At 34.9% G+C, this 25,142-nt stretch overlaps 1 protein-coding gene across 1 annotated transcript in view; it reads right to left on the bottom strand.

Annotated features, from left to right (window-relative positions):
• The window catches only part of LOC111782154 (Small GTP-binding protein), a 25,478-nt gene extending 336 nt beyond the window's left edge, over positions 1–25,142 (bottom strand). The window contains exons 1-20 of the mRNA XM_023662962.2: positions 24,804–25,142; positions 24,409–24,585; positions 19,048–19,134; positions 14,626–14,682; positions 14,366–14,431; positions 11,933–11,995; positions 10,812–10,856; positions 10,013–10,113; positions 9,361–9,457; positions 9,101–9,172; positions 8,005–8,159; positions 7,840–7,897; positions 6,198–6,278; positions 5,993–6,079; positions 4,542–4,613; positions 4,329–4,463; positions 3,858–3,931; positions 3,189–3,276; positions 2,032–2,109; positions 172–247 (exon numbers count right to left, since the gene is read on the bottom strand). Coding sequence (XP_023518730.1) covers positions 172–247; positions 2,032–2,109; positions 3,189–3,276; positions 3,858–3,931; positions 4,329–4,463; positions 4,542–4,613; positions 5,993–6,079; positions 6,198–6,278; positions 7,840–7,897; positions 8,005–8,159; positions 9,101–9,172; positions 9,361–9,457; positions 10,013–10,113; positions 10,812–10,856; positions 11,933–11,995; positions 14,366–14,431; positions 14,626–14,682; positions 19,048–19,134; positions 24,409–24,585; positions 24,804–25,055 — 1,921 coding nt within the window. The 5' untranslated portion in view covers positions 25,056–25,142. The remainder of the gene's footprint in view (positions 1–171; positions 248–2,031; positions 2,110–3,188; positions 3,277–3,857; positions 3,932–4,328; positions 4,464–4,541; positions 4,614–5,992; positions 6,080–6,197; positions 6,279–7,839; positions 7,898–8,004; positions 8,160–9,100; positions 9,173–9,360; positions 9,458–10,012; positions 10,114–10,811; positions 10,857–11,932; positions 11,996–14,365; positions 14,432–14,625; positions 14,683–19,047; positions 19,135–24,408; positions 24,586–24,803) is intronic.

The raw sequence follows: 25,142 nt of genomic DNA, 5'->3' as shown, positions 1-25,142 counted from the left end.
GAAACAAAGCATAAACGAGAAATTTTACCAGCTGCCCTCTAATAATGTCGAACTTTTATGATATTGATAAGCAGTGACCCTCGAACATAAGAGAAAGTGATAAAAGTTTATCCAAAAATAGAAATAACAAATAAAAAAAGATATCCTGTCGCTGCAAGAAGAGTTTCTCACCGTAGCATTTGGCAAGGACATCCTTTCTAATAGCAGATATAGTTTCACTAGCAATAACTTTAGAGCCAATACATGCCTGCCATGTCAGGAAAAAAAAAAAAAAATGGAAACAGACGTTCCCCATGAAACGAAAAGAAAAGAAAAGATAAGAAAAGATAAGAAGAAAAGAATTATCAAGAAATCAAAGAGAGGGTGATTTCAGTCTGGTACACATGACAATCAGATTGGAGCTATGCGGAGCTGACTTTTCCAGCAATATAGAAACTTCAAAGATACATGTGCACAAGTTTTTTTTACAAACGACTTTTCCAGCCGTTGAGTCATCCTATTCATATTTAGCTATACTAATGAAAGAGGAAAAGTTTGAAGGTGTTTTAGTTTACACTAATATCTTTCGACAGTAACATCAGGCTAAGAGAGGGCTATCAAAATACCTAACATATTGTTTCCTAGATAAGAATCCCATGGAGACAGCTAATCGGGCATAAATTTAAACAAGGAGGAATTTTTGGGCCCCACAACTGTAGCAGGGGTCCCTTACTCGAGTACCAGGAACTACTTGGTTGACAAACATAGCTTTTACAATTGCTTTATCAACTTGTTGATGTTGTCTAAACTAGTAATGAATTAACAAATATGGGGCATGAAAGAGTGGGAGAAGCATATGTAAAAGAGCAAGGGGCATGAGTACAAGAGGCAGTAAAGTGAAGACCCTCGTGATTTGATCTTATACAGCAGATAGAGTCCAGTTGAGGCACCTCCCGGCCCTACATGGTCCTATGTCCTATGGGTGTAGCCGGTGTAAAACGGCAAGCAAAGACCCCAATCATTTGTTGTTTCTATCCCGCTAGCTACGCTCCTATGGAATAATATTCTTGCAGGTTTTAGCCTTCAATGGGTGGGGAATTTTTTCATTATCCCAGTCTTGCGCCAAATCTTTTGCAGAATGCCCTTTCTGCTTCAGAATTTGGAGCTTTAGCTTCTAGCCTGTGCAGCCTACTTGTCGGTCCTTTGGATGGAGAGGAATGACCGCATTTTCTCTAGAACAGAAAGTCCCATGAACCAGCTTTGGGACAAGATTATCTGCTCCTGTCTGTGGGCTAAAGATCTAAATACTTTTGTAATTACTTCACTCATTCTTCTTAAATACAGACTAAACGTAGAGCATTTGTGCAGCTTTCCTAGTTCTTTGTATTTTATCAATATCTAAAGAAAAATGCTAGTTTCGTTAAAAGAAAGAAAGAAAAAAAAAAAAAAAAAAAAAAAAAAGAAAGTAAAAAAAGGAAAAAAGTCCGAGTTCATCCATCACACCTCATCACAACTCAACCCAAAAGCTTAAACTGATGAGTTATGGTAAATTTAATCATATGAATACTTTAACCCCTCCTCCCTTTTAGATTTGGATTTGGAATTTGTATAAAGTCCAACAAATGGAAATCCTTATTGACGAGGGAGAAAATGACTTTATTTATTAGAGTTCGAATATAGGACCTCTTGCTCTTATACAACCCAAAAGCTTAATGCGATAAGTTATGGTAAATTTAATTATATCCGCAATCAATGTAACTTACACTTTTCTTGGAGGGGATAAAAGAAAGTGGGGAATATTATCTTTGGAAAAAAAAAAAAAAAAAGTAAACAATGTGCATCTTCTTTGTTTCATTTGGTTGATATTTGTAATGTTTTTAAAAAAATAATGCAAGTCTTTTCTTAGAAAACAAAAAATAAATAATATATTGGTACCTTCAAGTGGCAGAAATTCAAAACATTTGGACCAAGAAAATACATAATTAAGCCATGTAACTGTTAATGTCAATCACAAATATTATCATGTGTCGAGAAAGGAAATATTAATTTTACCTGAATAGGTACTTTAAACATTTGTCGCGGTATCAGCTCCTTCAGCTTCTGAGTCAAAGCTCTTCCAACGGAATATGCCTGAAAATGGTATTTCTTGTCAGCTTCATAGCATAGCAAGTTGGTCTAAGCCAGAATAAGTAATGAAGCATTTGCTCAATCAGCGGACTGACAAAAGACACTCGCATAGTGCCTATGTCAAAACTATATAAGACAAAATAAAGTCTATTGAAGCGTTGCTTTGAAATTTCATTGTCTTTGGACCAGAAAAGGAAGAAATGCTATACCTACCTGGGGGAAAGTCAAGGAACGTCCGGACTCGAAAAGTTCCAAGCCCAAATTATAGGCGTTGTTCGCCAATAAATATATATATATATATATATATAGTACAACCTAACTACAGAAAATGACTCTAATCCACAAAAAAAAAAAAAAAAGAAAAAAGAAAAAAAAAGAAAAAAATCTAAGATCACAAGTACGAAAAGTCGTGAAGATGAAGCCTACTAGGAGGCATTAAACCTAGCCACCTCCCAAACTTCCTCATCGATCTCTCACAACTAAGACCATTTACATTGACATGTTATAAACATTTCTATCGATATTTTCATAAAATCATATTTGTGTCAAGATTGATATTACAACTTTAAACACGAGAGAATCCCTTTGAAGCACTTACCAGCACTTGGTAAGCGTACAGATTAGTCCTCACCAAGTAGCTTAATTATTTAGAACGAAATGAAGAAAAGTGTGAAATATGGAAGCGGCAGAGTCAAAAGGGACAAAATCAGAAATAAGAAGAGTAAGGAGGATAGAAAGGAGATACTCTCAAATATCTCCATCGACCTTCTAGTACCCTAAGACTTTTTTAAGAGCCAGACGACTTTGATCCACCAACTAACAGAAGAAAACAGACAGCAGGACAATAACTAACTAATTATGCATCAAGTTTAGCATTACATAAGTTCCTACTCATCCAAAGAAAAACACTACTTTATGAAGAGAGAAACCAGGAAGGTAGAAGCTAACTATACCTATCCAGAGTAATAACCAATACATGCTCGAAATTGATACCAGATTATATCATTTTATTTTTGGTTTTTAATGAGTAACAAAAAAATTATTTCTCGAATGATAGCAAGTATTCTTGTTATAAATATTACCTTATTGTTGTGCACGATTGTTGCCAATGGTTCCACTCGGTCACCATTTATCTGAATATCCAGTTTTATCAACTCACTTTCTCTATATCTGAAAGTCATTATGCAATTTTAATACGAAAAGTTAGAAGCACATCTTTAACAACCAAGAAACAAAAACTACTAAAAATTTTGACACATTTTCTTTATACTTGTGGTTTTCCTGGAATTTATACTCTTTATTTTGAAATCCTATCTCAAAAATTCAAAAAACATCCAGTTTGTGTTCGAAGATAGGTGTTGAGGGGAGTGTTAAACATATGACATCCTGCATAAGGGAAGGGTTGATGACAAATGAGTCCGTTACTTCACGCCCATCTCTGGCCCCTAATATATATGAAAGCGCCTCTTCTATTCCTTCTCGTCCATCTCAGTTACAATTATTTCATTCCTTGTTCATCTCACTTTAACCGTTTTCAATTCAGTACAAAATAATAACATGATTTTGTCCCCATAATTGACAATGTGGACATATCCACCAAGGATGCTTATATGTGAGATCCTTATTTAGTAATAGAAAAGCTTCTCTACGAAAAGAAAAAATGCAGCAAGAGTGATATTGATTGCATCATTCTCAAAAATCAAATCCACTCTATTAAAGAAAAGTGTACATGAACGATTTAGTGCTTTTACCCAGTAAAAGAGTATTCCATGCTTGCATAACCTTTGCTTCTGGATTTTAGTTGGTCAAAGAAATCACCAACCATCTGAGGGGAAGGGAGGAAATATATATCAATACTCACCACAAAAATAAAACAAAATATTGGAAGTTCATAGATGTTGAGATTTGAGAATATGAAGCTTATATACTTCGACATTTAAAATCTCTTTTAATTAAAGTCAGATTATTAAACTTTCATTTTCTTTTCCTTTTTAAGTTTTTTTTCAAGGATGTTCGGTTTAATTCTCAGCTTTTGTCTTTCCACTTTAAGTTAACCTTTAATGTTGTTTCTATATCAGCTAACTAACTTGTATCAGCTAACCAGCTCATATAAGAAGGCAATCAGATGAAATCATTACCAACCAACATTTCATAAGTTCAACAATGGCTAAATCGCATAAAATACAGCATCGGTGTTCAGCATTGAAGTGAGACAAACTTACTTCTGCTAGTGGTAGGGCATAGGTGATTGATGCTCTAATTTCGGTTATAAATTTCATTTCTTGAAATTCTCCTCTTCTTTCTTGGGCCAACTCCATCAGGGGTCCAATATACTCCTTTGGCGTAAGCATCTCAATCTATGATTAGGAACAAAAATAACACATTATATTACTTGATATATTAGATAGATATAGCTTTGAAGCACAAAAGTTGACCTTGACAAACGGCTCCTCAATTGACCTTCTTTTTCCAGGTTCAGGAAGCAAAGATGGATTTGAGCATTCAACCTTCAGAAATGAGAATTTTGTTATAACGTTAGCAAGAGATTAACACAAAGTTCAACTTCCAAAGAAGGTATTATTTATCCCATCCTATGATATTCACACACACATACGCGCATATGCATAATGGCATTCAATGAACAAAAAGAATGAAGGGGGCAGGAGCATCAATAATTCTACATTGAATCTTCCTTTCTAATTACATAACATATTCAAGTGCTCAATGAATTAAAAGGTGATGCAAAGATCAGTGGTCAACAAGCACCACTAAAATGTCACTGTAAACAAATAATAATAACAATAAATTTAATTTAACTCTTTAACCAAAACTCATTTCTCATCAAATTATTTTATAAAATGTATTTCCTTAGATCAATTAGTCACCTGTTGGATTAAAATTTTCATTATCTTTTCCATGTCCTCACCCCACCCCTTTTTTAAAGGTTTCTTTTCGTCCTTATGAACCCAGTGATTCTTGTTGGTAATCTCACCCCTGCTCATGAATATGTCACTATTCTCCTCGTTGCATAGTATAAATCAGAAAATGGGTTCCATAGCCTTTATGCCAAATCCAAAAGGGTATAGGATTTGAATTCCTAAAACCTCTTTGATACGCAAGCAGCTATATGATAGCCAAGCATTTAGTTAACCATCGTCATACTAAACATGCGGAGATAGACAGACACTAGTAAAGAAAGAGTAGAAGGGAAAATCATCTCTCTAATTTTTACACACTCTGCGCAATAGATGGCTAGAATTTTCATGAAGGCCCTGTCCAGGATTATATTTGAAGAATTGAGAGCCAAGTTTCAGTTAATCAATATACAAGACACAACTTGAGGGAGTGTGTTATAAGATAATGAGCCTCTTTATTTTACTTCATCAACTTTTCAAACCCTTCCTTTCATTGTTGGAGCACATACTTTGTATTCCCTAAAATAACCACATGGCTATGCTAATTCCCGGAACTAATAACCTTCCATATTTTTTATTTTTTACTTGTATACAGATTATTAATTATTTAACCACTTATTCATAAGGAAACCTACAGTAAGGATATGATGTTCAATCTTTGGTACAAGTGATTCGATAATTAAAAAGAAAGATTTTTTATTTTTATTTTATTTCATTTTTTTAAAAAATTAATAGCTTTGGATTGATTCAATCAAACTAATTTTAGAATTCATGAACTAACCAAAGCCTTTGTGTTTGGCTAATAGAATTAATTGGGTCATCAAGTTCTTTAAACACCGCTACAGAGAACTATTGAAATCACACGTCACTCTAGATTCATAATTACAGCAAGTAGTAAATATATACTATTTTCATTCTTCTTGCTACCATATGATAATGAAGCATAAGTCTAAGGATAGAGGAGAAATTACAGTTTCACCGTTTACACAGTTAACTCTATATACAACACTTGGAGCTGTAGTTATCAGGCTCAGGTTGTATTCTCTTTCAAGTCTTTCCTGTATAACAGAGGCATTTATGAGAAAATTTTGTTTTTAACGTTTGTTTCAATGCTGTTAGTACATAGTAACGACTATGAAGCCAACAAATTTCTTTATGAAAACAAGGTAAAAGAACCTGGACGATTTCCATGTGGAGAAGACCTAAGAAACCACATCTGAAGCCAAAACCCATTGCACTTGATGTTTCAGGCTCAAACTGTATGAAGTTAGAGTGCCAAAATGGTCAAAATTCATATTAGATAGAGGTTGCCATCACACAGATTGCAAACAATATGGACTGGAGTCGACATAAATGATTAAAATAGCTGAGGAAGTGTAGTGGAAAATTATAGCAAAACATATGCCAAACGAAGAAAGGAAAATCAGATGAAATGCACGAAAAGGAAAAATCACATGAAAAGGATGCAAACACGTATGCTCAAAGATCACTGCATAATTTCTTAAAATATAACGCAGTCTATTTCTTCCTTTAACCAAACAAACTTTTTTTCTTTCTCCTTTTTTCTTTCCGTATTCATGAATGTTTGAACCATCTACATATCTTAACTCAACTCATGAAACAACTATCTGACAATTATCAGAAAACTCAGTATTTTAGTCTACTATGAAGGTGGCCACCATGAGTTTTGAATAAGTTTCTCCCGAAGTCCGTTCACTATTTTTCACTTGTCCAAATGACCATTAGGTAGTTGAGCTAACTAAAATAAAATAAAATACAAAAACTGGTTTTCCATCAACGCTAAATTTCATATGATTTGTATCTATTTCCATATGATTCTACGAATGAATGCTACATTTAACCACTTGTCAAAATATCAGCTAAAAGTTTCTCGGATGGAAGAATCTGAACCAGTCAATCCTCGAGTGTAATGTTTTCCAGTTTCTACATTTTCTCTTTGATTTAACCATGTAAAGCAGGTCTCATGATTGGAAAAAATCTTGTTCTGGCTCAATGAAATTCAATTGTCGAGCAATTTAAACTTAAGCCTTAATTGATCTATTAAGATGAAGAGTCATGTAAAGAAATACCGATAAAGGATTTTCCACCGTATTCCAGCGTAACAGATCTAAATAATTCAATTCAACTCCCAAGAACCCCACCATCAATGCATTAAATGTTTCTTAACCACCAGAAACTCTTAATGCAAGGGACCTCACAATAAGTAACCTTTCTGAGGAATCTATATTAGTAGAACTCCAATCAAGAACTCTTCAAACAAGGCAACAATTGAACCTATTCCCCAACTCCACAACAATGAAGATAATGAAGGGTGAATGAAGAATTTGAGAGAAAAATTGCTAGTTTCAATAATAGTAAATATAATAATAGTAATAATATTTTAACTATAAAAAAACGAGGACATACTAAGAACTTCTTAGAAGGGGAGTTTTTCTCCTTCATAGAACAACATATGAAGATACTTTCGGTAAGAAGTTGGAAAAAAAATTAACTTTTCCTATCATAAAGACGATACTCCTTATCCGAGATTTTGCCAACTCAACAAGTATAATGAACCGTATATCTACCATCAATCACATTTAACGCCCATGAATAAAAGGGGTGCAATTAAACATATTAAAATAAAAGGGACTAAACTGAAACCTTTTAAATGATAGAATCAAACATTAAGACTTTATGTTGTAGTAAACAAAACTGTCCATAACAGAACAACTAAAGTGAGGCAAAGTATTTGTAATGTAGATGTATTAAAGAGTCAAAATTGAAATATATAAAAGAGAGTTAATCCTTCAATAACCTTCAACGCGGCATCATTAAGTTGCAGCTTTTCAAGAGCATCACGTAATTCTGGAAACCTGAAAAAGTAGAGCACAAAAGTTTAAGTTAAGCAGAAGCAAACAGATCATTACTTTGTAAATTTTTAGAATATGGTAAATAAATTAGCATAAGCAAGGATCAATACTGGTCTGCATCAACTGGAAAAAGGCCACAGAATACCATTGGAGTGACTTCCTCATATCCAGGTAGTGAGTCTTCGGCCTTTCTACTAAAGTGAGTAATGGTGTCCCCAACTCTGGCATCAGCTACTGATCTTATAGAAGCTGAAAGATAGCCAACCTGAAAATGAACAGGGCAAGAAAATAGAATAGTGTTGAAAATGAGTGTCAAAGTTGGGACATCTTTGTAAACAGCTCTTCAGGAAAGTTAGATAATATCTTCCACAGTTTATTCTTTGATCCCCAAAGTTCAGGGTAGGAGTTGAGTAGATAAGTTTTTCTTTTTTTAGCCTTTCTGGTGTAGGCTAAAGAGACTAAGGAGACTGGCTAAAGAGACTAAGGCATGCCTTATCTACCAACAAAACAAAGTTGAGAAGGCAAAGGTCTCGGGATTTCTCGAACCCTTGCTGGTACCAACGAGACCTTGGGAAAGTGTGTCATTGGATTTCATCACACATTTTCGTAAGAAGGAGAACACGAAACAATCCTGTTTTCCACTCTGATACCATAATCCAACGACACTTTCACTTTTTGAATTTAACATGACATAATCTTTAGATGTAAATAATGAATAAATATTTTAAATCTTCATGGTATCAACACCTATAAATAAATCCTAGCCAATGGTCAAAAACCCAAGTTACCACTCATCACTAATGCAACCTCCTCACAATTACCCCATCTAGGTTTGTTCTTGACTTGCTTGTGGGAGTTTGTGGTTCATGTTCTAGATTTTTGCTGATCGGTGGGTAGGCTAGTTGGGTAGTGACAAAAACTAAAGCTGTGTTTCACATCCCAACCCCTAATGGTTCACAAAGCCCTAACTGCCCTAGGAAAAATTCTAGTGCTTTGATACTACATTAATGTGAGAGCAAATAGCAGAAATAACTCTACTTTGTCTACAGTTTAATACATATATGCATACATGGAAGCCCTAAACTAAATATCGTATAATTATAATAAAAATGACAAAAGACTAACAGGTTCCCATTTACGAATATACTATTAAAAATACGTGGGGATCACTTAACTATATAAACAATTGCCCAATCAATCATTTACCTCTCCAGCATAAAGTTCCTCCACTTCCAACTGATTGGGAGATAAGACTCCAACCTCATCAGCAAAATAATCCTGTGGATAAAGTGGCATTACAGTTATTAGGGAAAAGGAACTTCAAGAACAGAAAATGCTTCAAGAAATAAAAGACCTTAATCCACTTTCAGCTAAGACAATGCAAAAATTCAAACTTCTCAATGTTGGGAAGAGAAGTAAGAAATAAAATGAGGGTAAAAAGAATATTGAGTGTCTAGAGAATTTACCTTTCCACTAGCCATGAAATATACTCTATCACCTTTCTTTATTCTCCCATCAACAACTCGAAAGTAAACTATAACACCCCTATATGAATCATAATAACTGTACAAAAGCAAGATAACCTCATTCAACATCTGTTCAGTTCATTATTATTAAGATTTTGATGGCAAAACCATAAACTCAAAGCATATAATCGGCGCAAAGTTTTTATTTTTATTTATTTTTATGAGAAACAAAGTTCATTTCATAGAAGATATGAAACTACAAAATCTATATATAATATATATATATATATATATATATATATATATATATATATATATATATATATATAGAGGGTAGGCAAGCTAAACCCCTAGCCAAAGAAGTTACAAAATGTAAAACTACAATATAGTTATTAGTGTGCAAGAAGTTAATAAATAGTCAATGATGCGCTAAAGCAGAGTCTTCCAATATAGCTGTTGAATTTTAGTCTGATTTTAAGAGAAACATACAAACATGGAAGCAATTTTCTGTTAAGTTATAAAGAAAATATGGGAACATCAACTATAAAACAGGTTTGCTGCTAAGGCAGAACTTTTAAATTGAAGATATTCAGTGTAAATAAGAGTCATTTAAACATAAGCATATATCGAGATAACTAAGCTAGTTGTATACCTATCAAATATTAATGCTCTGAGTGGCCTATCAGCAGTATTACGAGGTGAAGGAACCCTTTCAACAATCGCATTTAAAATTTCAGTTATACCTATCCCCTCCTACAGGAGAAAAAAAAAAAAAAAAAATCAGAAAAAGATTGGTTCCTTGAAGTAAGCAATATTGATTATTCAATTATCTGAATCCAAATGTCAGAATACAACAACAATAAAAGAAATTTTCAATTTTAGCTATAAACTTGTCATGTCGAATCAAATTTCTCCATATACTTTCAATTCTATCAAATTGAACCCTAAACTTAGACAATTGTTCAAATTCTTAACCTCTATTCAATTTTTGTTGATTCACTCGCCAATTGTAACAAAAAAGTTTAAGTTATCCATAATATCATTAATTTCAATAAAATAAAGTTTTTCACAAAATAAAGTTTGATCAATGCACAAATTAACCACTTTCTCAACGTTGCTAAAACTCGCAAAATTTCAATAAAAATTAAGCTCTAATGTTAATTCTTCTAAAAATATGAATCATATGTGTTTTGTTATAGTTCGTGGAATGAATATAAGAATACTTTTTATCACAATCTTTCACAGAAACTTATCCGAAGATAAAAATTACAACAACTTAGAAGTTTAAGATCAAGATTGCAATACTTATCTAAGTTTGAGGTCCAATTTGATGGAATTGAAATTTTCTGATTTCTTATCAAATAAACACATGCATATATGGTCTCCATCAGTAACCAGCCATTTAATGGACAAGAAGAGCAACTATGAATAAGAAAATACTGAAAACTAACCTTTGCTGAACATTGTATCGCATTACTACAATCAAGACCCACAATCTGCAATAAACGTGAAATATTATAAACTTAATTTTTTTCATTTTAGAAAAAACATAAATGTAGATGTAAGTACTTTTAAAGTTACGCAAGTTTTCTCTAAGTCCTTGTTTTATTTTTACTTTTTTATTAAATTAAACAGCCAAATCAAGTCAAATGAATAAACAGACAAAGGCTCAAGTTCGTATTATAAATAAATAAACAAAATTACAGTGAACCCTTAAATGCATGAACCGCAACTTATGCCAACTCTAGATGCATGAACTGCAACCTCAAATGGTACGTTAAAGTCTAGTATGGCTAGAGTAGAACTGGTACTAAACTTGTCCTTAAGAATAGTGAAGCTTATATGTTGTTCATCTCCCCAAAGAACTTTCTTTGGATCCAAAAGGATGACATCAAAATGGAGTCAGCCGCTCTCAGATCCTTTTCCCATTTATATGTTTGTCTATTTTCAGAAATAAACATCTTCCTCAAATGCCCTTATTTCTATGAATACTTGATAGCGTCAAAAAAGATGTTGCGAAACAAGTAACAGCTGGTCTCTCGAATTCATGTTGATTTGTGAATTCCCTCATCATGTTAAGTACATACAAGTGGTTATACAGAAAACCTGTCATGGCCCTTTTAAGACACCTTTTAAATTGGTCAATCATTCTGATATCCTCTAAAATTAAATCTAAACAATGAGCGGCACATGGTGCCCAATATAAATATGGTTATTTTGCATCCAAATATTTACCAGCTAGGGCATAGTTTGAGGCACTATCGACACTTTGCCACAGTTAAAGCATATCTCCGAATAAGAATTTGTACCTTTTCATTTCATCAAAGGAGGGGGGAGGGGGGGGGGGGGGGGGGGGGGATATATTGTTTCTTTCTATGAAATTAAAAAAACTAAAATATAATGAATAATATTAAATGGTCGAACTGTTCTATCCTTGCCAGTATTTCCATTGACAACATCAAACATAAATCCAAGATCAGAGTATTCCGGCTCAACAAAGGAAAGCATTAGTACAGGCAAAAGTGATGGTACATGAAATAAAACTATTCTTTTTTATTTATATTGTACCGACCTCTTCAATCTCCTGCGTAACACGAAGTGGATCAGCACCTGGAAGATCAATTTTATTTAAAACCTGCAACATATTACATCAATAACTCATCAATCAAATTAGTACGGTTGCTTTTGGAGAAGAAATTATTTTCTTATTACTCAAACAACACAATAATGGGTAAATATAATACAAGAGAAGTTTCAACTAATGGGTAAATATAATACCAGAGAAGTTTCAACTAATGGGTAAATATAATAACAGAGAAGTTTCAACTAAGGAAATTACTTATAAAAGGAAATGGCATTAGAAAAATACTCAAGGACTATTAGAAACCCAATTACACTATTTATAAATCTAATCCCTCAAGCTAGGTTGTACATAGATTATAAGCCAAGCTTGGAGTTAAATTCATCAATGCAATATCCCTATATATATTTCCATTCAGTTAGTTCTCCGGCCCAACTAGCATCAATGTAGAGTTCAATTTTGTTAGACTTTGTTAAACAATATTCATGATCTAGAGTGTCTTTCAAGTATCTTAAAATCCTATTTATAACCCTAACTGATGTTTGTTCGGGTTATTCACATACTAAAAACAATACTAACCGTATGCAATGTTTGGTCTAGCATGTGATAAGTAAGTTGACATTCCCACAAGTCTTTGATACATGCTATTGTCATCTGGAATTACCCCTCCACTTTGGTGTTGGACTAAATTTGGATCTATAGGAGTTTCAACAAGCTTACATCCAGGATTTCCTGTCTTCTTTAGTAAATTTAGAATATGTTACTGCTAAGAATTGACAATACCACTTTTAGTTCTTGCTAAAACCTAGAAAGTATCTCAAACTTTTTAGGTTCTTGTTTCAATTTGATGGTTTAGAGGAAGTTTTCTCTTCAACCGAAGCCCAAAATAATTGGGACTTTGGGTTGCCCCCCAATGTCCCAAATAAGTCACTGCCCATCTCCCAACATCACAACCCCGAATTCTGGCAGCTAACAACTCTCACTTTAATCAATATTACTGCCTGAAATGGCGATCTTTTCCCTATTGATCTTGAGCCCAAAAGCAAGCTCAAAGACGTCGATAATCTCCTTCAACTTCTTAGACTTTTTGTCATGAAAATTTAAGAATGAAAGGGTGTCATCTGCAATAGTAGAAGGCTCACATGGTTTTGATTCATTCACACCACAAAACCATTGATACAGCATCTGTCATACACATTCTCCAACATAGCGCTTAACACATCTACAACAACAACAAAGAAAAAGTTCAAGGGGTCTCCCTGTCTTAGATCCTCGACAGTTGAAGAATCCACTTGCCCTACAGTTTACAAAGACTGAGAAGGAAGTGTTAGTGATACAACCACTTATCCCCCTGATCCACCACTCTCCAAAGCCCTGCACAAAACATCAAGAAAAAAAATCCAAGACCACCATGTCACAGGCTTTTTCAAAATCTAGTTTGATCACCTATCCTTCTTCTTTTTATCTCTATACTCTCTGGCTAACTCTTTCTCCGCAAGTATGCGTAAAGAATCTACCTACTAGTTATAAAAGTTGAATGATTATGAGAGACTGTGTAAATAAACTTTTTATGGATCAGTTATTTAGTAATATTGCATTGTCCTGCAGCACTACTACTTGTCCATGTTTTCAAAGTGCAAGGGGGCACTCCAAGGCAACAATTCTCTTGATTGCCTTAAAGTGACAGGCACTTCGGGAATATTTGGGCATTCCTATGTTTTGGGCATTCTTGAGGTTTGAACGCCACCAAGAAGATGTATATTGTACATTGGCCCAAGAAACGGAGAAGGGGAAGCATCAATAAGAGGACTTTGTGACACTGGAGAAGTTGAATAAAGGAGAATCTAAGAATGGAGAAGGAGAATCTAAGAACGGATAAGGGGAATCTAAGAATGGAGGAGGAGAACAAAAATAGAATCAACAGCAGATGAGCCTAGGATTGGAGAATTCTGAAGGTTAGAGTTATCAAGAAGGTAGGAAAAAAAAGTTAGAATCAAGACCGACCTATTCTTTGTAAGAAATGAAAGTTTTAATTGAAAAAATGGAAAGAGGTTTTATTAAACCATTTTTAAAGTTTGATTAATTAGATATATATTTAAAAATTTAGAGATTTATTTGACACTTTGTAAGGTTCAAAGACCTCTTACACACAATCCAAAGACCAAAGTTATATCTTTTTATTTTTTTTTTATGAATAATCAAATTTTCTTTGAGAACCAATGACATAATACAAGAATGTATAAAAAATAAAGCCCACAAAAAAGGAGTCAAACCAAGGAAGGAAATGCCACAAACTTATAATTAACCTCAAAAAGTATTATTAAGGGCATAGCCGATCAAAACTATCTTATTATAATTATCAAGTGAACCAAAATGTGGCACCAATAACAAGACATAAATATAATTCAAAATGGTAAAACATACAGGAATAATTTCTAGGTTGTTCTCCAGAGCCAAATAGACATTTGCCAGCGTCTGTGCCTCCACACCCTAATACAGATTTGCACAAGAGTTACACTAAGCAAAAGATAATACAAGTTTAGCTACGACAAAAAATTACAAAAAAAAAAAGGTCAAGATTTGTGAAGCACAATTAATGCACATAGATTTCCTACAGATGAATCAAGTTGGAAGACAAATAATCAACTATAGCTAACGCAAAGAAACCATCTAGATTGACATACCTGGGAAGCATCTACAACAAGAAGAGCACCTTCACATGCAGCAAGAGATCGAGAAACCTAGCAAAAAGGGAAAGTTAAATGAAGTTGAAATATTATTGCTAGGTAAGGTATTAATCTCATGAGTCATACTTAACTCCAAAAGCAAGGCATTTTACCCTTTTTTTTTTTTTCCCCTTTTTAGAACAAGAAACAACTTTTCATCAAGGAAATTAAGGATCAGAAAAGAGACTAATGCTAGAAAAGATACAACCTTCACTTGGGAGTGAAAATTTGACAAAGAACAACAAAACAACTAAAAAGAAATATAAACATCCCAATGTAAGTAAAATGTCAAGAAAAGAATAGGCTGCAAATGATTTGGAAACTGTGCACTAGGATTTTTTTTTTTTTTTCTCGATAGGAGACAATTCCATTGATGTGTTGTCCATGACGTGCATAAAAGACCTTCCCAATTTATAATGAGGGAGGTATGACTATAGGAAGCAAAAAATGGCGCGCTAAGCAATATTTCCGAAGAGCCTAGTAAAGTCTGAGTCTTCACCATGAATACTCTTTGATTTCTTTCTTTTCATAGATTCCAAAAGAAAGTCATAATGAGGTTTGTCCATAGAGCTTTAACCTTCTTGAAGGCTTTCAAACATGCTGAATTGAAACTCTCAAACCACAGAAGATGACCTTTATTATTGAAGATCCTCAAGTTACTTTCCAATCATAACTCATAAAAAAGAGCTTTGATCACATGAAACCAAATGAGGTAAGGCTTCAAAGACAATGGACCCAAGAGAAGCTGAAGCATGTTGCCTTCTAAATTTGAAGACAACACACACTTTATCTTGAAAAAACTAAAACATCTTGAACCAGCAATCCAAATAATAAGAGCATTAAAAAAAGAGTTGATTGAGAGAATCCCCATCCGCGTAACAAAGTGAACAAACTGAAGGCATAAGAGAGGAGGAAATTTTCGTTGGCTTTCAGATTGTACTCTAGTGAAATTTCAGACCAGATGGAATTGCTTGTCTAGATTGAAAATAGTAGAATGTTAGTTTCCAACCCTCATCCACCGCTGTCTTCTGCTTTTGGTTAGTTTCAGTCATTGTCAATCCTCTTTTTCTAGTGTGATTCATTTTCCAGAGTTTGTTCGTTATGGAGTTTATTAGTTGCTGCATTTGAAATACATATTACTGTATTTGGTATGAGAATGACTTGTTTTTCATTGAAGATTTGAAGAATATGCAGAAGCCTCATCTTTCTATTTCTCATGTGCGCTGGTTTAAGTTATGTATGGTTGATTTATTGCAATCTCCGGTGCATTTGTCTTTCATAAGAAAATTAGAGATACTGATGGAACCATTGAGTTATCAACGTTTAGAACCCACCAAGGCTGGTTTTTTTAGTGTGCAGTCCGGTTTGTTTCTAAAGGAGGAAAACTTATACATGTTTCAATCAGTTTTGCTAAGAAAGGTTGGACAGTTTTCTGAGAAATGGTAACGGATTTCTTTTGAAATATGAGGAAAACGTGTCTCTGCAAAATGTTTGAAAGGTCACTTCACTGCCCTTGATTGTTGATCAATGCAACATTGAACCCAACAAAGTTCACTGTACTAAAATCTTACTCCCTTCCTCTCTAAATCTTACTCCCCTCTAATCAGCTTACATCAGAAGAAACGGCTCCCAGCTGTGTAACAGAATCAACCAATCAATCAGTTTTGAGTTTAAGTAGCTTGAAAATTGACTGTAAGCCAGTTTGCAACTATAACGATGAAGCCATTGTTGAAGACTCATTGTTTGCAAGCTAGACTCTCTTTTTCAGACAATGATTTTCTATCTACATAACATTCAGGTTTGCATAATTTTTCTTCACTGATTAAGGCCAGTGGTCTTCAATTCCGTGAAATTATTCCCCTCTTTTTAGGGAATCAGTCAGAAAAATTAATTATAAGTTGGAACCATCTTTGATATACTATGAACATCTTTTCTTGGAACAAAAGGAGTTTGGGGGATGGATCAAAGAAAGTAGCCTGAAGAATTTCTGCAAAGCATTTGCCGGGATAGTGATGATTCAAGAGTTCAATTTGTCATCAGTTGCTCAAAATGCAGAAGGATCTTTTTGGAGAGGGTATTGCTTGTGTTCATGTGGAATCCTTGGTTGTTCAAGAGGTTTACTGATTTTGTGGATTGAAAGCAAGGTGACCTTGTAATTGAATTTATTTGTTTGTATTTTCTTTTGGAAAGGAAAAGAGGGTGGAAAGGTATCTCATTTGTCATGCTGGAATTCAGTATCTAAATCTCAATCTGTTGATGGTTTGTGATTCATTTCCCTTTTGATTGGCGTACTGCTGAAAATCATTGTTCTAGCTTAAGAAGCCTGTGGTTGAGTTTTTCCATAATCTAGTAGCAATTGGAGCTCTTTTCTTTGTGCAACTTAGTTTTGGTTTTCAGGCATTCACATCTCGGCTCTTGGATGATTGCTTTCAGAAGACTTTTAAAGGGTGGGGAAAGTTTCTTACTCCAAATAAAGTTCAAAAAGTTCTCCCTGGGCCGTAGAATGAACAACTATGTCTCGATTTAAAAGAAGAATCAATTCTGCTTTATTATCCAGCTCAGAAATTATTGAAATACAGGACAACTTCATCAGCAAACCACTTCTTTTTAATTGTTTTTAAATTTTGAGGTTTTGAAGCAATAACAAGCCTCATCCATAAGATCGATCTTCTGCAATGGATTTCTCAATAACACTAACGCAATCTGGTAAGCTCATCCAAGAATTAAAAAACCGAAATGGTGAAGGCCCCAGCAAAACTTCCAGCTTCCAAAAGAATTGGGAAATGATAGGAGAAAATCCATACCTTTTTTCCGAAACCATCGTGGTATCAAAAAGCTATCCCATGCTTTAGAAATGAAGAAATGAATCAACAAAGATTGCAGATTATCATCCCCTAGCTTAGACCAAGTAAATTTCCATTGAAAAGTGGAACTTCCATAAGACCCATTTCATCAATTAATTTATTAAATTGCCTCATCCCTTTTGTTTTGATCTCACAAGGAATTCTCTCATGAACCCAGCGACTTATGTTGAAATCAACTCCTAAACACCATGGAATACCCCAATATGCAAGAAAGGAATTCAACTCATTCCACAAATGCTTTCGTGCTTAAGAATTATTTGGGCCACACAGAAATCCAGCATGTTTTATCATCTTGAAAGGAGATTTTAACCAATAAGGTGTAACCTAATCTAGGAACCTCCGGAACCCACACCTTACTTTCATCCCACGTGATGAGCATACCCCATGATCTACGATAAAATTCAACATGAACTCAATTAATTTCATTTGAACTCCACATGGATTTAATATTCTTCTAGTGAAAAGATCCGTCTTTTTGTTTCTTGAATAAGAAGTGTATCTGGGTTGAGTAGCAAAACATTCTTCAAGTTGGTTCTTTTATAGTAATCCCCCAACCTTGTATTTCTAGATAAATCTTCATGGAAAAAGCATAGTGGAATACAAACAACATATATGATAAATCACCTTACAAGTCTTTTGAGGATTGGGAGGAGAAATCTCACAGAAACGAAGACCACTAGCTGTAATGTGGGAGGAAAATTTACATGGATCAGTGTGTACACCTGAGACTATTTCATCATTTTCCGAAGTATGAAACAAGTTGGTCAAGCTATTTGCACGAGGTTCTTCAACAAATGCCTTCTTGAATTGACTCTGTTGTATCTAAAACACCAAATCTTCACTACTTAAACTAACTTCAGATTCTTCATCAGATTCATTTATGGGCTCTGAAGTCTGAATTGGGATCCAAAGAGGTGGTGGTTGAATAAAGCTTTGGGAAAAGGAGATGTCCAAACTGTGTCAAAACTCGAGTGGCAGCTTCTTCTATACATCCTCATTATGAGTTGTAGAAGCTTGAATGGTCAGAATAAATTTTCCTTGGATAAACTCAGAAAATATAACTAAAAAATTATCTTTTATTTCCTTGACCGTTTGTTAAACTTATCAGATGAAAATCCCTCACTGAATTTACAATTTCCCTCTTGTGAATTAAGCAAATGAAGTTATCTTGAAGACACGAATTGAGATGATAATTGGTATGAAATTCAGCAAACAGACAGCAGATCATACTATAAAAAGTCCCAAAATTTGATGAAGAGGGCACTTTAGAATTCATATAATTAATTTGTAATAACTAAATGGAAATCAAGTGCTTGTAATTTGTAATTTAAGAATTGATAAAGGACGTGACTAGTCCAAAAAATGATTCTTTGGATAATGCCTTTCTATCCCTATTCTATAAGTTTTGTTCCACCACCTTCCCTCACACTATCAACAATGGGATCCAACAAGACAATCATTCAAATGCAAGTATAACTTCTGAACATTGCTGAAATAAAGACTTGCATGAAATTACCTCATAAGAGAAGTCAACGTGACCTGGTGTATCAATCAAATTCAAGCAATATGCTTCATTCTTATACATATAACGCATTCGAGCTGCCTGTCAAATTGATAGTTAAGACAACTAACACAAGCTAAATATTAGAAATCATGACAAAATTAATCGACATTACAATGCAAAAATATTAGAAGTCAATACATGAATGATTGTTTCTGAAAGGTTAGTCCGTTACTAATAGCTTGATAGACTCTTTGCCTAAGGAATGGGATATTATTTTTTTTTTAAACAAGAATCGAAATTTTTCATTGAAGAGATGAGAAAAGACTAATGCTAAAAGTACAACCTCAAAGGGAGTGAATAAAAAATAAAGAAAAAAAGATTACAGAGGGTTGTCAAAGTAATAGCATATAAAGACATACGCAAAAGACTTGGATAGAGCGCATCAGGAAGAAACCTTTAAATGAGTAGAATAAAAACAATCAACCCTAGATAAATGCTTATCTGCGAAATTTTTTTGATTCAATTTCATCCAAAATCCAAAAAAAGACCTCCACCGCATTGAGATGGGCAGCTTCAAAAATTTTACACCAACAAATTTAACAACAAAGCAATCAATATCATAAATGAGACTGAATCTACTTGATTCTTTCTTTCCTCAGGAGCAGAAAAACAAGCCTTGAAGACATCTATCAGATTACTGAGATTAGAACAAAAAACAAACAGTGCCCATCAAAGAGAACCATCCTGAAGAAGAGTGATGAAAAGCTGCCCCACACCCCGGCTGCCATAACCAGTTGATAAGGAAACAAGAAGAAGATGGACCCAAAAAAAAAAAAAAAAAAAAAAAAAAAAAAGCCCACGCCTGCTACCAATTCTATTTATGAGTCCACCCCTACTGCCGTAGAGTTACCAACTAAACCGTACACTCCACCTCCATTGCCAGATTCATTGTTCTCTTAGGTATATGCTAGAAGAAAAAGTCATTTCAGAACCGGTGCAAGTCCAAACATTCAACTCTACTCAAAATGAGGATGTAACACAAGTACCAATAGATGATAGACCTAGAGCTCTCCGAAAACCTACTACAGGATGCACAGAACAACCCTTATGACACCATTTGTCGCTCAAACCACAACATGAAATGCTATTCGGGTAGTAGCGGATCAAGGTATGCAACAAGCACAAGTCAAGATAAAGGGCTCTGGTCTTGGAAGAGATGCAGTGTTAAGATCTATTCGTAGAAGCGATATACTCTTAAGTTTCATACGGGATGTAACCCCTATGCCACATAATGGTTGTAGGCCCCCGAAAAAACGACGTGTAAAAATAAACAATGAAGAGAAATTTCACCTGTCAAACTATATCTCTCTTGAAAGACTATCCCACAAGAGTTTCATTGCGAGTCTAAACTCAATTGTTATACCTAACACATTTTTTGAAACTTTATCCAAAGGAGAATGGCAGGATGATAAAAAAGAAGAAATGTCTACTTTAGAAAATAATAACGCGTGGGAAGTTGTGGATAGGCCAAAAGGAAAAAATATATAGTTGGGTGTAAGTGGCTTTTCAGAGTGAAGTACAAGGCTGATGGAACGTTGGAAAGGTATAAGGCAAGATTAGTAGCTAAGAGATACACTCAAACTTACGATATAGATTACCATGAGACATTTGCCCCAATTGCAAAAATATTGTTATACTTAGATGCCAACTTAAATTCAACTTTCACAGTATGATATGAAAAATGCATTTGCTAAATGAGGAAATCTACATGAGCATTCCTCCAAGATTTGAAAGCTCAAGAGGTAAGGTATGCAAATTGAGAAAGATTGTATGGCCTAAAACAATCACCAAGGGCGTGGTTTGGAAAATTCACAAAGGTAACGAAGGAATGTGGGTATAAGCAAAATCAAGGAGATCACACTCCTTTTATCAAGTATTCAGAATCAAGGGAATTTAGTGTTCTAGTGTATGGAGATGACATCATAGTCATTGAAGATAATGAAGAAGAAAAACTTAAACTAAGAAAAAAAATTGATGAACGAATTTGCAATCTTAGAAGGCTAAAGTACTTCTTCTATATTGAAATAGCGTACTCAACTCAAAGTATTTTCATATCACAATAGAAATATGTGACGGATTTATTGATGGAAATGAGAAAAAACAGATGTATCCACATCAGAAATTGGGAAAGTCAAAAGAAGAACCTACGGTGAACAAAGAAATGTACCCGAGGCTAGAGTTATGTGAACTTTTATGGTTAAAGATAATCCTTGATGACCTACAAATTAAGGAAAAAGGTCTGATAAAGTTGTATTGTGACAACAAATCTATAACACCTGGAATTTTAAGAAAATAAATAACAGATTTTTTTCTAAAAAGATTTAAAAAAAGAAGAAGAAAAGGAAAGAAAGTAGAATGGCACGCATGCAAGTTAGAGAAGATGACTGTACAATCAATGATTAGTTTCTTGACTTACATTCCTTTCTTTTTTGAACGAATTTGAAGCTAGCCAAATTTCACTAGTGTTATTCTTTTGACTTAATTTAGGGCATATTGAGGAATTTTAGAGAAACTTGAAATATCCTCATAGACCCGAAACAAATTCGAGAAGTCTACAAGTAAGTAACCATATGGAGTGAGTTTCTCAGAAATACTTGTAGGAGTCGATTAGGATTGGGAGCAGTGATTGAGTATTATGTTTAGAAGCCTAATTTGACCTAGTCTCATGATAATTTTGTTTAGATAATGTGAACATTTTACAACTTAATCCTATTTACAGTTATATAGCTTTATCACGTAATGAACATGACGAGCATGTTGTATGCTTTTATAAGTTATTATGCATGATTTAGGGTTTAGATAGCCTACTATTGCCCAGTCATGAGTTTGGACTATTTCTATGTGTCATAAAGTGCTAGTAATGGTTTCCATAGACTATGAGTTACTATTTCACGTATTTTGGTCCTAGCACCTAGTCATGAGTTCCGTAGCCTCTTTGGTTGACTAGGTACCTTGTAGGGACGGATCGGGCGTAACCCCTAACCAACAGAGGTTAAGGTCTACTTGTTACACATGGCTTAGTTGTCACCTATAGAGAATTTTTGGAGTCATAGAGGGTATGCTACTGAAGTACTTACAGTGGTGACTAGTGGGGAGAGTCATGGTCTTTTTACTCTTCAGCTTGAGTGGCGTAGTGACAAGTAGTTTTACTTGAGTGGCGTAGTGACAAGTAGTTTTACTGTTCTAGCCTGAAAAAGCAAAGTAACAGGTACTTACTATTCCTAAGATAGGTAGTTTTTCTGTTCTAACCCGATGAGGGTACATGAGCAGGTAGTTTGCTATCCCAGCCTGGAAAGGACATAGTGGTAGGTAGTTTTACTGTTTTAACCCGATGAGGGTACATGAGCAGGAAGTTTACTATCCCAACCTGGAAAGGGCATAGTGACAAGTAGTTTATTGATCTTAGGAACAAGTAGATGTTGCCCGGTGTCACAAGCGCACTCTTGCGGTAGAGGGACAACGATTATGCAGCATTTGTTCTCTCCCAGTAAACAAGTTAGCCGTGAGAAATTCGAATTTCGCAGAATACGTGGCGTATGCTGAAACCTCGGGTCACGTTTGAAAGAAATGTTTTAGAAAATGTGAGCGAGGAAATACGTTGAAAACAATTTGAAAGAAAGCAATGTTATAAGCTAAAAGAGATTAGGCAACAACAACGACTTTGATAGCATATTACCCGATTGGGAATAAGTGACAACTAGTCATATCCCCCTATAGTACATTTTGGAGCATTTTAGCTCGGGAGTTAAAATGAAAGCATGTAAAAGAGGTTTAGAACGGGCATGCAGCCATGGACAACATATCCTGGAAAAGCATGATCGGGACGTCTGACACGCAACCATAGACAACACGCCTTGAACAAGCATGACCGTGACACCCGACACCACTAGGGAGAATCCACTGATTAGAGCTCAGTAGGTAGTTATGTATGGAGTACGATAATTATTTAGAGCAAAAAGGGCTCCTCCAGACTTATGAGTATTACCCTAGGGTCCTTCCATAGGTCACTTCAACTCGAGGTGCACTTTGCACAAGAATGACAAAGGACCTAGACATACATGAAACCTAAAGCCAAAAGAAAATAGAAAACATCTAGGTTGTGAACTTGAGAGGGATTGAATACCCGTTAAAGGAGGTATGTTGAGGCAAGTTGTACAGTGACCTACCAAGTTTGGTATAGTTGTTTAGCCATAGTTTGGGTGATCGCTAAAAACAACTATGAGCACATAGCTTAAGTTTTCGTGTATAGGGTTAAGTCCGACAAGAGTCTACAAGTAGGTTGCTTACTGAGTATTTTTATACTCATTCCATGTTATTCTATTTTTGTTTTCCCGATGGAGTGTAGACCACTGCTAATGGCGGGAGCGTGCGGAGCCATGCAGTTGTAGGGGGTGCCCTTTAGATCGAGTCATCTTCCTTCTTGTCATTTATTATTATTTTAAATGTTATTGCTCGAAACTTAGGTATTTTTTGTAGACCATTTTGATTTGACTCCGCGGATATTACCTTTAGAATGTTTTTATGTCGGTTTTGAATGCATATTTAAATTTTAAATTCTTTGTCTCCTGTTTCGCAAAAGAAGATTTTACCGCCTTTTTTACCTTGCGTGCATGGCAACCGGTGATGTGGTATCGAAAATCAGGTCATTACAACATTAACTATCAGTATTGCCCATAATCCTATCCAGCATGATAGGACAAAATATATTGAACTTGATTGACATTTTATCAAGAATAAACGAGAGAAGGAGATAGTATGCATTAATTTTATGTTATCACAACTTCAACTAGCAGATATACTATCAAAAAGACTTCACAGAGTTGGATAGGAAATGAATGATATCTATTCCTCATCTTGAAGGAGATTGTTAAAAGAATAACTTTAATTTAAGGAATATTTACTCCCATCAAAGAAGTTGGGTAATCCCATTAAAGAAGGGAAGTAGTTGACCTCCTAATTTAGATTGATTGTTATTCAGTATCTAAGAATTTATTTTTCAAGTTTAAAATGAATAGAAAGTAAGATAATTTACACTGGCACACACCTACTTTATGTCAATTGAGCTATGTATTGCCATTTGGCAGCTTAGCTTGGGGACAATAAATTCCCTTATTGATAGGAATTAACAAGGTATATAGTGGTCAGTTTAAAGAGTGCTAAACTGGGAATGTTTTATTTCTTCCATTAGCCAACAGCAACCGTCTTATAATAAAGCTTGGTGTAAATACTTGATTTTGCCAAATCTCGCAGTAGCCTAGAGAATTGGAATAAATGGTTGATTGCATCAAAGAGAAACCAAATGAACAAACTGACCTGCAGTTTAATTGTGATGCCTCTTTCTCTCTCCAAATCCATGTTATCAAGAAACTGATCCTTCATTTCTCGCGTCTGAACGGTACCGGTCATCTGAAGCAATTTATCCGCCAAAGTTGATTTACCATGATCAATGTGCGCAATAATGCAGAAGTTTCTGATGTGGGATATAGGAACCTGCATTTCAGACCTCAGAAAGCCATACCAAATTCGGTTCCCACAAATATGATTCAATTAAAACAAATGGAAACTGAGGAATTACTCGAGCACATTTTAACATTGAGAAGACAGTTGCGGAGGTTTAAAATGAGCATCCAAGAAGCAAATATATTCCGGCAAGCACGAGAGAAAAATAAAGACGGATAAAATTGTAAACATTGTGATAGAGAAAGAACCTTCAACAATCGATTCTGGCCGGCTTCAGCAGCGCATTTAGCATCGAAGAGATGTGTTCCAGCAGTCTGACAAAGGACCTTGCCTCTCGTTGTTGGTGTTGAAGAAGAGGAAGAGGAGGAAGTGGAGAGGGAGGGAGAGAGTGGGAGTGGAAGTGTTGGGCAATGGAAGAGGGTGCTTCGCCTTGATTGGAGAAGACGACGATGTTGAGTGCATGTGGATAAGAGAGGCGCGAAGGAAAGCTCAGCCGCCATTGTGGTTCTTAGTTGTTTCGGAGCCTTCGCCGTGGGCTTAGTTTGTTGGCTTCGGGATGAAAGGCTTCGGGATGGTGTGCGTTTGTT

This window comes from Cucurbita pepo, chromosome 19 (genome assembly GCF_057944985.1).
Source record: "Cucurbita pepo subsp. pepo isolate OVF chromosome 19, ASM5794498v1, whole genome shotgun sequence".
NCBI classification, from domain to species: Eukaryota; Viridiplantae; Streptophyta; class Magnoliopsida; order Cucurbitales; family Cucurbitaceae; genus Cucurbita; species Cucurbita pepo.
The sequence above is the reverse complement of the archived record's forward strand: the minus strand, read 5'-3'. Positions and strand labels throughout refer to the sequence as shown.